This window comes from Saimiri boliviensis, chromosome 2 (assembly GCF_048565385.1).
Source record: "Saimiri boliviensis isolate mSaiBol1 chromosome 2, mSaiBol1.pri, whole genome shotgun sequence".
NCBI lineage: Eukaryota > Metazoa > Chordata > Mammalia > Primates > Cebidae > Saimiri > Saimiri boliviensis.
This window is the reverse complement of record NC_133450.1, coordinates 29,887,061-29,898,486: the sequence shown is the minus strand read 5'-3', so window position 1 is coordinate 29,898,486 and position 11,426 is coordinate 29,887,061. Positions and strand designations below refer to the sequence as shown.

The 11,426-nt window shown below is 43.2% G+C and overlaps 1 protein-coding gene across 2 annotated transcripts in view; it reads left to right on the top strand.

Annotated features, from left to right (window-relative positions):
• The first annotated feature begins 394 nt into the window (after positions 1–394).
• The window catches only part of PTGR2 (prostaglandin reductase 2), a 40,710-nt gene continuing 29,678 nt past the window's right edge, over positions 395–11,426 (top strand). For both annotated transcript variants that reach the window (XM_039469000.2, XM_039468998.2), the window contains exons 1-3: positions 395–546; positions 7,288–7,371; positions 9,930–10,048. In XM_039469000.2, coding sequence (XP_039324934.1) covers positions 7,335–7,371; positions 9,930–10,048 — 156 coding nt within the window. In that variant the 5' untranslated portion in view covers positions 395–546; positions 7,288–7,334. The remainder of the gene's footprint in view (positions 547–7,287; positions 7,372–9,929; positions 10,049–11,426) is intronic.

Below are 11,426 nucleotides of genomic sequence, written 5' to 3'. Positions count from 1 at the left end.
ATCTCTCCGAGACTCAGTTTCTCCATTTATAAAACAAGGAGTAGGCCGTCAAGGTCCCTCTCTCACTATAATTTCCCAGTCGAAGTTCTGGGAGAAGTCCACAAAACTATTGAAACTCCTTCAAGGACTGCTAAATGTGAACCTACTGGTCAAGGTTGCAAGATTTGCTTTTTGGGTCAAGGTAGCGGGGGAGGCCACAGGGAACCAATCGCGGTTAATTTATTAATGCACTTTGCCCAGACTTGTAACTCTTCCCGGCCCGGCCGCATTTCCTCTGCTTCTCCCGGAAACGTGGGGCGCCCAGGAATCTTCCCTAAACTTCCAAACCCCGCCCCTGGGAGGCGGGGGGAGGGGGGCGCGGAGCCGGGCCTAGTCGCGCGCCTGCGTACTGCGGACGGAGGCCTGGCGGCGAGCTGGGGTCGTCCTGTACAGCCGCTCTTGCCGGCAAATCGCGCGAGATTTCGCTCCCCCTGGGCTCCACGACGGTCAGCGACGCGCGAGCGACTGCTGGGACTGTGGCTCTCGGAGCTGTTTCGGGCCCCCGCGGTGAGGGAGAAGACTCTCAACCAGGGTGACTTCCAGGCGTCTTCCCGGAGCTATCGGGGACACTGGTGTTATTGCCCGGGACCCTGAGATAGGGAAAGCTCGAGAAGCAGAAACAGGTTTTGGGGTGTTTTTGAATTCTTGGGGGAGAGCAACCCGAGGTGTTTGAGGTGTCTCTGGAACTTTCATTTAACACAGATTTGTTGAGCACCTACCGTGTGCCGGGCTTAGGGGATTGGACTCACACCACTGAAAAAAGCGGACGAGTCCTCATCCTCTTAGCGCTGACGATCTGGGCAGTTAGTTTGAAATTCTGGGCTAGAGACGCCAATTAATACCAATTTCCATATAAAGTGGTTGCTAGCTGGAGCTATAGGGTAAGGTGAGGTCACTGAGAAAGGGAAGAGCCGGGTAGGAATCCCCACATACAAGACTTGGGGAGAGGAAGGTGGAGGCCACCAAGACCCGATCGAGAGGAGAGGACTGGCAGAGAGATCCAGAAAGACACGTGTTCGTTTTGTTTGTTTGTTTGCTTTTTGAGACAGAATCACTCTGTCACCCAGCCAGGCTGGAGTGCCCTGGCTCCATTTCGGCCGACTGCAACCTCAACCTCCTGGGCTCAGGTGGTTCTCCAGCCTCAGCCTCCCCTGTAACTGGGACTACAGGCACCCGCCACCACGCCTAGCTAATTTTTCTATTTTTAGTAGAGACGGGTTTCGTCGTGTTGGCCAGGGTGGGCTCAAATTCCTGGCCTCAAGTGATTCTCCCATCTCAGCCTCCCAAAGTGCTGGAATTACAAGTGTGAACCACCGCTCTGGGCCCAGAAAGACACATTTTATAGCAAGGCGTGGTCAACAGAGTTAGTTGCTAGTGGCAGAAATACAGCAGGAAATAAGGGTATTAAAAGGTGGTGGGAAGCTCATGTGATGGAAAGAGTAGGTGCCGTGTTGGAGTATGGGGTCTAGCGTTATTACAAGTTGTTCGACCCTGGGCAAATTATTCAATCTTTCTGTACCTCTCTTTCTCTCTCTCTTTTTTTTTTTTTTTTTTTTTTTTTTTGAGACAGAGTCTCTGTTGCCAGGCGCCGGGCTGGAGTGGAGTGGTGCGATCTCAGCTCACTGCAACCTCCGCCTCCCGGGTTCAAGCAATTCTCCTACCTCAGCCTCCCGAGTAGCTGGGAATACAGGCGCGCACCACCACGCTCAGCTAATTTTTTTTTGTATTTTAGTGGAGACGGGGTTTCACTATTTTGGCCAGGATGGTCTCAATTTCTTGACCTCATGATCCACCCGCCTTGGCCTCCGAAAGTGCTGGGATTACAGGTGTGAGCCATCGCGCCCGGCTTTTTTTTTGTTTGTTTGAAACGGAGTTTTGTTCTTGTCGCCCAGGTTGGAGTACAGTGGCAGTCTTGGCTTACTGCAACGTCCGCCTCCCAGGTTCAAGCGATTCTTCAGCCTCAGCCTCTTGAGTAGCTAGGATTACAGGCGCCTGCCCCCGTGCCCGGTTAATTTTTGTATTTTTAGTAGAGATGAGGTTTCACCATGTTGGCCAAGCTAGTCTCAAACTCCTTACCGTAGGTGATCCGCCCACCTCAGCCTCCCAAAGTCCTGGGATTATAGGCCTGAGCCACCATGCCCGGACCCTTTTCTCATCTATAAAATTGAAAGAATATTACCAACCTAACAGTTTTTTTTGGCAGGGGGTGTGGGTGGGGGGAAGTAGTTTAAACAGGGTGATAAATGAGATTTGCTCAGTTCCTGGCATTTAGGAACACGAAGGAAACAGGTTAAGAGAAGGGACTTTTTCCAAGGTCCCATCTGGTTAGAACCAGGACAAGTTCTTCCTAGTTAAATGCCCTTTCTCTTTTACCAGGCTGCAGGGTACACACTCAAAACGCTCTTTATCATCACATCAGAGCAAATTCATCTGTCATTATTTTGGAATATTAGTAGCAAGTAGGAAAGCACTTAATATCATCCCAGGCGAATAGGATTTGCTGAGTTTTTTTCCGCCACTTGGGATGAATTTAACAATCCACCCATCTTTCAGATCTTGAACTTGGTGTGTCTTACTTTAGCTGTTAATTTTATGACTGATGTTATCTAGATTTTATTTATCTTTATTTTTGGGGGGATGAAGTTTTGCTCTTGTCCCCCAGGCTGGAGTGCAGTGGCTCAATTACTGCAAACTCCACCCCCCAGGTTCAAGCAATTCTGCCTCAGCCTCCCGAGTAGCTGGGATTACAGGTGCACACCACCATGCCTGGCTAATTTTTGTATTTTTAGTAGAGACAGGGTTTCACTATGTTGGCCAGGCTGGTCTCAAACTCTTGACCCCAAGTGATCCATCCACCTCAGCCTCCCAAAGTGCTAGGATTACAGGTGTGAGCCACCATGCCCAGCCAAGTTATCTGTATATTAAATGTGTGGGATTTGGGTATTATTGAGGGATATCACACAATTATCCTATATTAACTGTAGTATTTGACACTTGAAAAGTTTCTAATTTAATACAGAATGAAAGAACTATAATAATATATTTTTCATGCTGCTATGCAGTGTTTGGACCAAACTATAATGTACGTATTAATATTTTAAAGAAATAAAACATACCATTGACAGAGAAGAGGACAAATACGACATTTCATTTGGAAAGATTGCTTTGAAAATGTAGCCATTATAGTTCTATTACTACCTAAGGACTTTTTTTTTTTTTTTTTTGAGACTGAGTTTCAGCTGGGCGCGGTGGCTCACGCCTGTAATCCAAGCACTTTGGAGGCCAAGGCGGGCACATCACCTGAGGTCGGGAGTTCCAGACCATCCTGACCAACATGGTGAAACCCCGTCTTAAAAAAAGAGAGACACTGTGTTTCGCTCTTATTGCCCTGACTAGAATGCAATGGCACGATCTCAGCTCACCGCAACCTCCGCCTCACAGTTCAAACAATTTTCCTGGCTTAGGCTCCCAAGTAGCTGGAATTAGGCCTGCGCCATTATGCCCAGCTAATTTTGTATTTTCAGTAGGGACTGGGTTTCTCCATGTTGGTCAGGCTGGTCTCAAACTCCTGACCTCAGGTAATCTGCCACCTCAGCCTCCCAAAATGCTGGGATTATAGGCAGTAACCACCGTGCCTAGCTACATAAGGACTCTTAGACCCACTTAACTTGGAAAACTTTGGCTTTTTAACCCTTATATAATTGACACATGGTGATTCTGTAGAAAATTTCCTTTTTTTTTTTTTTGAGACGGAGTTTCGCTCTTGTTACCCAGGCTGGAGTGCAATGGCGCGATCTCGGCTCACCGCAACCTCTGCCTCCTGGGTTCAAGCAATTCTCCTGCCTCAGCCTCCTAAGTAGCTGGGATTACAGGCAGGCGCCACCACGCCCAGCTAGTTTTTTGTATTTTTAGTAGAGACAGGGTTTCCCTATGTTGACCAGGATGGTCTCGATCTCTCGACCTCGTGATCCACCCGCCTCGGCCTCCCAAAGTGCTGGGATTACAGGCTTGAGCCACCGCGCCCGGCGAAAATTTCCTTTTTAAAACATATGTAACCCTACATGACGTTATGGACCTCTTAGTGTGATGAATGCATGTGGCACTGCCCTTAAAGATTCTTGCCTGAAAAATTGAACCTGAAGTAATGAAGCCTCTAGATGTAACTAGCCGTCATGGATAAGGGGAGGAAATAGAAGGGACTTTTCCTTCTTTCTTTAAAAACTTGTCATTTACCTTGTGATGGTAAGTGACACCATGAGAAAGCAATCAAAGAACATTCTACAAAGTAATGAAGAAACAAATCAAGAGCATGAAATAAACAGGGAAGGAGGCTCAAAGTGTAGTATGCGGACCTTGAATTCTGATTTTAATGAACCAACTGTAAAAAGACATCTTTGAGACAATCAGGAAATTTGAATATGCATTATGCATTAGATGATGATAAGGAATTACCTGTACTATTACTTCTGTTAGGTGTTATAATAATGGCATAGTGTTTATGTTTAAATCTGTGACGGCAGTGATTTGCTTCAAGGGGAGGTTGGAAAATATAGTCTTTTAGCTGGACAACATAATGTCCAGAAAGAGAGGATGGTCTTTGAGGGCAGCTAGCTGTCCTGTCACAACCGGTGAGATTATACAGTCATTTGTCACATAATGATGGTTCAGACAATGACAGATGATGAGCCTCCCATAACATTATAATGGAATTGAAAAATTCCTCTTACCTGGTGATGTCATAGTCATCAGAATGTTATAGTGCAATTACTTTTTATTTATTTATTTATTTTTTGAGACAGGGTCTTACTCTGTTACCCAGACTAGAGTGCAGTGGCGCAATCTCAGCTCACCACACTTTTACCTCCTGAGTTCAAGCGATTCTCCTGCCTCAGCCTCCCAAATAGCTGGGATTACAGGCGCATGCCACCATGGCCAGCAGTTTTTTATATTTTTAGTAGAGATGGGATTTCACCATGTTGGCCAGGCTGGTCTTAAACTCCTGACCTCAAATGATCCACCTGCCTTGGCCTCCCAAAGTGTTGGGATTACAGGCATGAGCCACTGCACCTGCCCGATTACTTTACTTTTTGATAAATTTAGTGTAGTCTAAGTGTATAGTGTTAATAAAGTCTAAATAACCTACAGTAATGTCCTAGGCTTTCACATTCTCTCACCACTCACTCACTGACTGACCCAGAGCAACTTCTATTCTGCTTAGCTCCATTCATGGTAAGATGCCCTATAGAGATACTAGTTTTAAATCTTTTATCCCATATTTTTACTGTACTTTTTCTATGTTTAGATACACAAATACTTACCATTGTGTTCCAGTTGTCTGCAGCATTCAGTACAGCAGCATGCCATATAGGTTTGTACCCAGGAAGTTATAGGCTAAACCATGTAGCCTAGGTGTCTAGTAATCTGTACCATCTATGTTTGTGTAAGTACACTCTGATATTCACACAATGATGAAATCACCTAATGTCGTATTTCCCAGCATGTATCCCGGTAGTAAAGCTGTACAAAGCACTCACAACAGTGCCTGGCACATAGTAACACTAAAGGCTTGATTTTCTAATTTTCACTGGTGGATAAAGTAAGCAAAGTGATTTTCTTTCTTTTCTTTCTTTCTTTCTTTCTTTTTTTTTTTGAGATGGAGTCTTACTCTGTTGCCATGGTGCGATCTTGGCTAACTGCAACCTCCGCCTCCCAGATTGAAGCCATTCTCCTGCCTCAGCCTCCTGAGTAGGTGGGACTACAGGCTCCTGCCACCACGCTCAGCCAGTTTTTGTATTTTTAGTAAACCGGGTTTCACGATGTTGGCCAGGATGGTCTTGATCTCTTGACCTCGTGATCCACCCGCCTTGGCTTCCCAAAGTGCTGGGATTACAGGTGTGAGCCACTGTGCCAGGCTAGCAAAGTGCTTTTCAACAAGTCAGTTAGTGCTAGTACTGGAACTTCATTTTGTTTCTTTCTTTTTTTTTTTTTTTTTTTTTTTTTTCTTTTTCTTTTTTTTTTTTCTTTTTTTTTTTATTGCATTTATTGCATTTTAGGTTTTGGGGTATTCTTTCATCAGCTCAAATTGTAAATCCAGAATAAATTGGCCAGATGCAGTGGTTCACACCTGTAATCCCAGAACTTTGGGAGGCCAAGGTGGGAGGACCACTTGAGACCAGCCTGGGCAACATAGCGAGACCCCATCTCAAAAAACAAAACCAAACAGAATAAACTGATCCTTTACTTATTGGCCGTATTGTGATACGGAATTTCCTATAAGGTAAGGATTTTTAAATTCCTTTGATGTATTACTTTTATCATCAGCTAAACTGTTAAGAAATTTTTGTTTTTTTAAAATTCACCACTGATAAGAAGGCAAAGGAATTTTCATTTTGGTAAATGAATAGAAGAGCCTTTGAAAATTCGGTTACGTGGCTAGGTGTGTTGGCTCATGCCTGTAATCCCAGCGCTTTGGGAGGCCGAGGCAGATGTGTCACTTGAGGTCAGAGTTCAAGACCAGCCTGGCCAACATGGTGAAACTCCGTCTCTACTAAAAATACCAAAAAATTAGCAGGATGTCATGGTAATCTCAGCTACATGGGAGGCCGAGTCAGGAGAATCACTTGAACCCAGGAAGCAGAGGTTGCGGCGAGCCGAGATCGCACCACTGCACTCCAGCCTGGGTGACAGAGTGAGACTCTATCTGAAAAAAAAAATAACATGATTACATGTCAATTAAGCAGTTAGTGTTTTTATTTTGCCACTAGATACTAACTACTAGCTCTGGAGGAATGTATCATATTGTTTGTTTTATGTTTTTTACTTTATTTAAAAACAAGTCAAGTGCAGTATTGAGAAGCGGGAAGCGTAGAACAAGCGTAGAACAGTCAGTTGAGATAATTCACTACCTTTGGACCAGCTTTGTGTTGTTTTCTTTTAATTGAGCCGTAGGAGGCTTCATCATGATGATGTGCTTAAAGATGCCTAAGCTTGAATTATCTGAGACCAAAAACATTTTACCTCACTTAATCTTCAGTGAACTTGTTCCTATTAAGAATTCTAACTATATATAGTCTTTTTTCATATATTTGCTTTAGGAGGCAAACTGTGACAGGAGAGTTTGTCTTTTTTGGATCCTAAATGTGATTTTTCTCCCTCTTCATTGAGAAACACAAATGGACTTCTTTTTTATTTTTAAATTGTTGAATACTTCAAATCTTATTTGTGATTAAAAATTTTTTCTATTTGTAGGAATATTTTATACAGAAATCTTGTGAGACCACTGCCCAATCAGAGCGATGATTGTTCAAAGAGTGGTATTGAATTCTCGACCTGGTATGTATTTGTGAAGAATGAACAGCTGTGGCCTTTGATAATTATTAATGCAAATGGAGGAATGAATAAAAACTAATGTGATATTCATGTGGTAAATTAAAGTAGTTAGATACTAACACTAGTAAAGATATTAAAAGACACTTTTTAAACCATGTAATTGTTTTCAAGTGATAGCTTATCAAGGCCATTTTTAAACAATGTAATATAGTCTTTCAGGTGATAACTTATCCAGGCATTTGTTGGTGAAATAAGGTATTTTGGAATCAAAGCATTTGAAAGGTTACATTACAAATATATGTGGCTTTTGTTTCTTCTTTAGAGTATGTATTATTAGTCCTTAAAATTTGCTTTTCTTTTTTATGTGGAATGTACTAACTTACCAGTACATGTAAATTGCGTTGTAAAAACAGGTGTGGAAGTAACCTCAAAGATTTGGGTCACTGTTTGCTGCTCACTTGCAGAAGTCACTCAACTTTTCTGATTTCAATTTTAGTAAAATGAGCAGTTAGATTAAGACCTTTATGTACTATTCCCACCGTATAAATTTAATAATTCTATGAATAGTAAATTTGCATTAAACATATCTGAAGATGAGCACCTTCTAGTGGTAACCTTTTGTTCTTACAAACTTTTCTCCTATCTCAAATTTCCTTTTTTTTTTTTTGAGATGGAATTTCGCCCTTGTTGCCCAGGCTGGAGTGCAATAGTGCGATCTTGGCTCATCACAACCTCCGCCTCCCGGATTCAAGCAATTCTCCTGTCTCAGCCTACCGAATAGCTGGGACTACAGGCGTATGCCACCATGCCCAGCTAATTTTTATATTTTTAGTAGAGGTGGGGTTTCACCATGTTGATTGACCAGGATGGTCCTGATCTCTTGACCTTGTGATCTGCCCACCTCGGCCTCCCAAAGTGCCTTACCTCAAATTTTCTAATTTCCTACTTCCTGTTTTTTCAGACTTTATTATTACTACTTTTATATTCATTTCAGTTTCTATGATGACCTTTCCTTATAAATTTTTCTCATGCCTCAAATTTTCTAATTTTTCAGATTTTATTATTATTACTTTTATATTCATTTAAGTTTCTTTTTTTTTTTTTTTTTTTTTTTTTTTTGAGACGGAGTTTTGCTCTTGTTACCCAGGCTGGAGTGCAATGGCGCGATCTCGGCTCACCGCAACCTCCGCCCCCTGGGTTCAGGCAATTCTCCTGTCTCAGCCTCCTGAGTAGCTGGGATTACAGGCACGAGCCACCATGCCCAGCTAATTTTTTTGTATTTTTAGTAGAGACGGGGTTTCACCATGTTGACCAGGATGGTCTTGATCTCTTGACCTCGTGATCCACCCGCCTCGGCCTCCCAAAGTGCTGGGATTACAGGCTTGAGCCACCGCGCCCGGCCTTTAAGTTTCTATTTGCTTCATAAAATGAGGATGGAAAGTTTAGATGCACTCTATCCTGGGTGACAGAGTAAAACCCTGTGTCTTAAAAAAAAGAAATACATATGGAGTCATTTCTATAGTTAGAGAAGAATTACAAAACAATATAGATTTACTTGTGCCTGTTTTAAAAGGAAGTGCTCTGAATCCTAGAGTGACCCTTTAAAGAATAATAAGTATGACTGGGTGGTAGCTCACACTTGTAATCCCAGCACTTTGGGAGGCCAAGGTGGGTGGATCATGAGGTCAGAAGTTCAAGACCAGGCTGGCCAAGATGTTGAAATCCCATCTTTACTAAAAATACAAAATTTAGGCCGGGCGCGATGGCTCAAGCCTATAATCCCAGCACTTTGGGAGGCCGAGGCGGGTGGATCACGAGGTCGAGAGATCGAGACCATCCTGGTCAACATGGTGAAACCCCCGTCTCTACTAAAAATACAAAAAATTAGCTGGGCATGGTGGCACGTGCCTGTAATCCCAGCTACTCAGGAGGCTGAGGCAGGAGAATTGCCTGAACCCGAGAGGCGGAGGTTGCAGTGAGCCGAGATCGCGCCATTGCACTCCAGCCTGGGTAACAAGAGCGAAACTCCGTCTCAAAAAAAAAAAAAATACAAAATTTAGCTAAGTGTGGTGGTGGGTGCCTGTAATCCCAGTTAGTCAGAAAGCTGAGGCAGAGAATCACTTGAACCCAGGAGGCAGAGGTTGCAGAGAGCTGAGATTGCGCCACTGTACTCCAGCCTGGGCAACAGAGTGAGACTCCGTCTCAAAAAAAAAAAAAAAAAAAAAAAAAGAATAATAAGTATATCTCAGCACTTTCAGAGGCCAAGGTGGGTGGATCACAAGGTCAGGAGTTTGAGACCAGCCTGATTAGCATGGTAAAACCCCGTATCTACTAAAAATACAAAAAGTTAGCCAGGAATGGTGGTGCATGCCTGTAATTCCAACTATTTGGGAGGCTGAGTCAGGAGAACCACTTGAACCTGGGAGGCAGAGGTTGCAGTGAGCCAAGATTGCACCACTGCACTGCAGCCTGGGTGATAGAGCGAGACTCCGTCTCAAAAAAAAAAAAAAGCGTATAGTAAAGTGACCCTGCTTACTTTATATTTTTGCCTATTATTTTAGGAAAAAATGGTAATCCAGTGGCAGAGAATTTCCGAATGGAAGAAGTCTGTTTACCAGATAATATCAGTGAAGGACAAGTACAAGTTAGAACTCTTTATCTTTCTGTGGATCCCTACATGGTAAGAATCAGGATGTCGTAACTTGGTGTAAAATAACTTTATTTTATTGTTTTTCATGTTTTGTATCTGAATTTTATTGTGCAGTCCCCTTATAGATTGGTAAATATTTGAGCAGTTATATATTGATACCTTTGAATTACAGATTGCTTTCATTTTTATTCACTAGTGAAATTAAGGAATGTTGTAGGGGGAATAGATAATAATAGTACATGTATGTGGTTCTGGTGTTTTCAAATGTTCAGATTACTTTCCAGTAGTAAATAAAGCTTGAAAATGGTAAAGTAGGATTGCAAATTATCTCAGATCCACTTTACAAGAGAGGCTGTATATGAGATCTTTTTTTTTTTTTTTTTTGAGACAGAGTCTCACTCTGTCACACAGGCTGGGGTGCAATGGCGCGATCTTGGCTCACTGCAACCTCCACCTCTTGGATTCAAGCAATTCTCCTGCCTTAGCCTCCCGTGTAGCTGGGACTACAGGCATATGCCACCATGCCTGGCTAAGTTACATATTTTTTTTTAGTAGAGACGGGGTTTCACCATATTGGCTAGGCTGGTCTTGAACTCCTGACCTTGTGATCCACCTGCCTCTGCCTCCCTAAGTGCTGGGATTACAGGTGTGAGCCATCACATGCCCAGCTGGGATCTTTATTTATTTCTAGTTCACCTTCTTTTCTTTTTCTTTTTTTAAGAGGTGAGGTCTTTCTGTGTTGCCCAAGCTGGTCTCAATTTTGCTGGGCTCAGGCAATCCTCCCACCTTGGCCTCCTGAAGTGCTGGAATTACAGGTGTGAGCCACTGTGCTCAGCCCTGTAATTGATCTCTTTTTGAAAGGAACAGACTCAGTTATGCTACCTCTAGATAAAGAAGATTTACTGAAAAGGTGTTTATTACCAGACTACAAATAAGAAGCCATTAGGCACAGGGACTTTGGCTCTTTGAGCTGGCTTCTTGCTTTACTTCTGTCAGAAGTCATACAGTCTCTTCTTCACTTCTAACTTCATCCCATGGCCATTACAAGCACAGCTATATATGTCAGTTTACCCCCTGCTATTAAGAGTCTTGGCTGGGCATGGTGGCTCATGCCTATAATCTTAGCACTTTGGGAGGCCAAGGCGGGATTGCTTGAGCCCAGGAGTTCAAGACCAGCCTGGACAACAGAGTGGTACCCTGTCTCTATAAAAAATTAAAAATGTAGACAGGTGTGGTGGCTTGTGCTTATAGTCCTAGCTACTTGAGAGGCTGAGGTGGAAGGATTGCTTGAGCCTGGGAGGTTGAGGCTGCATTGAGCCATGATTGCACCACTGCACTTCAATTTGGATGACAGAGTGAGACCCTATCTCAAAAAAAAAAAAGTCTCGTTGCTTGGAATCAGATAGCT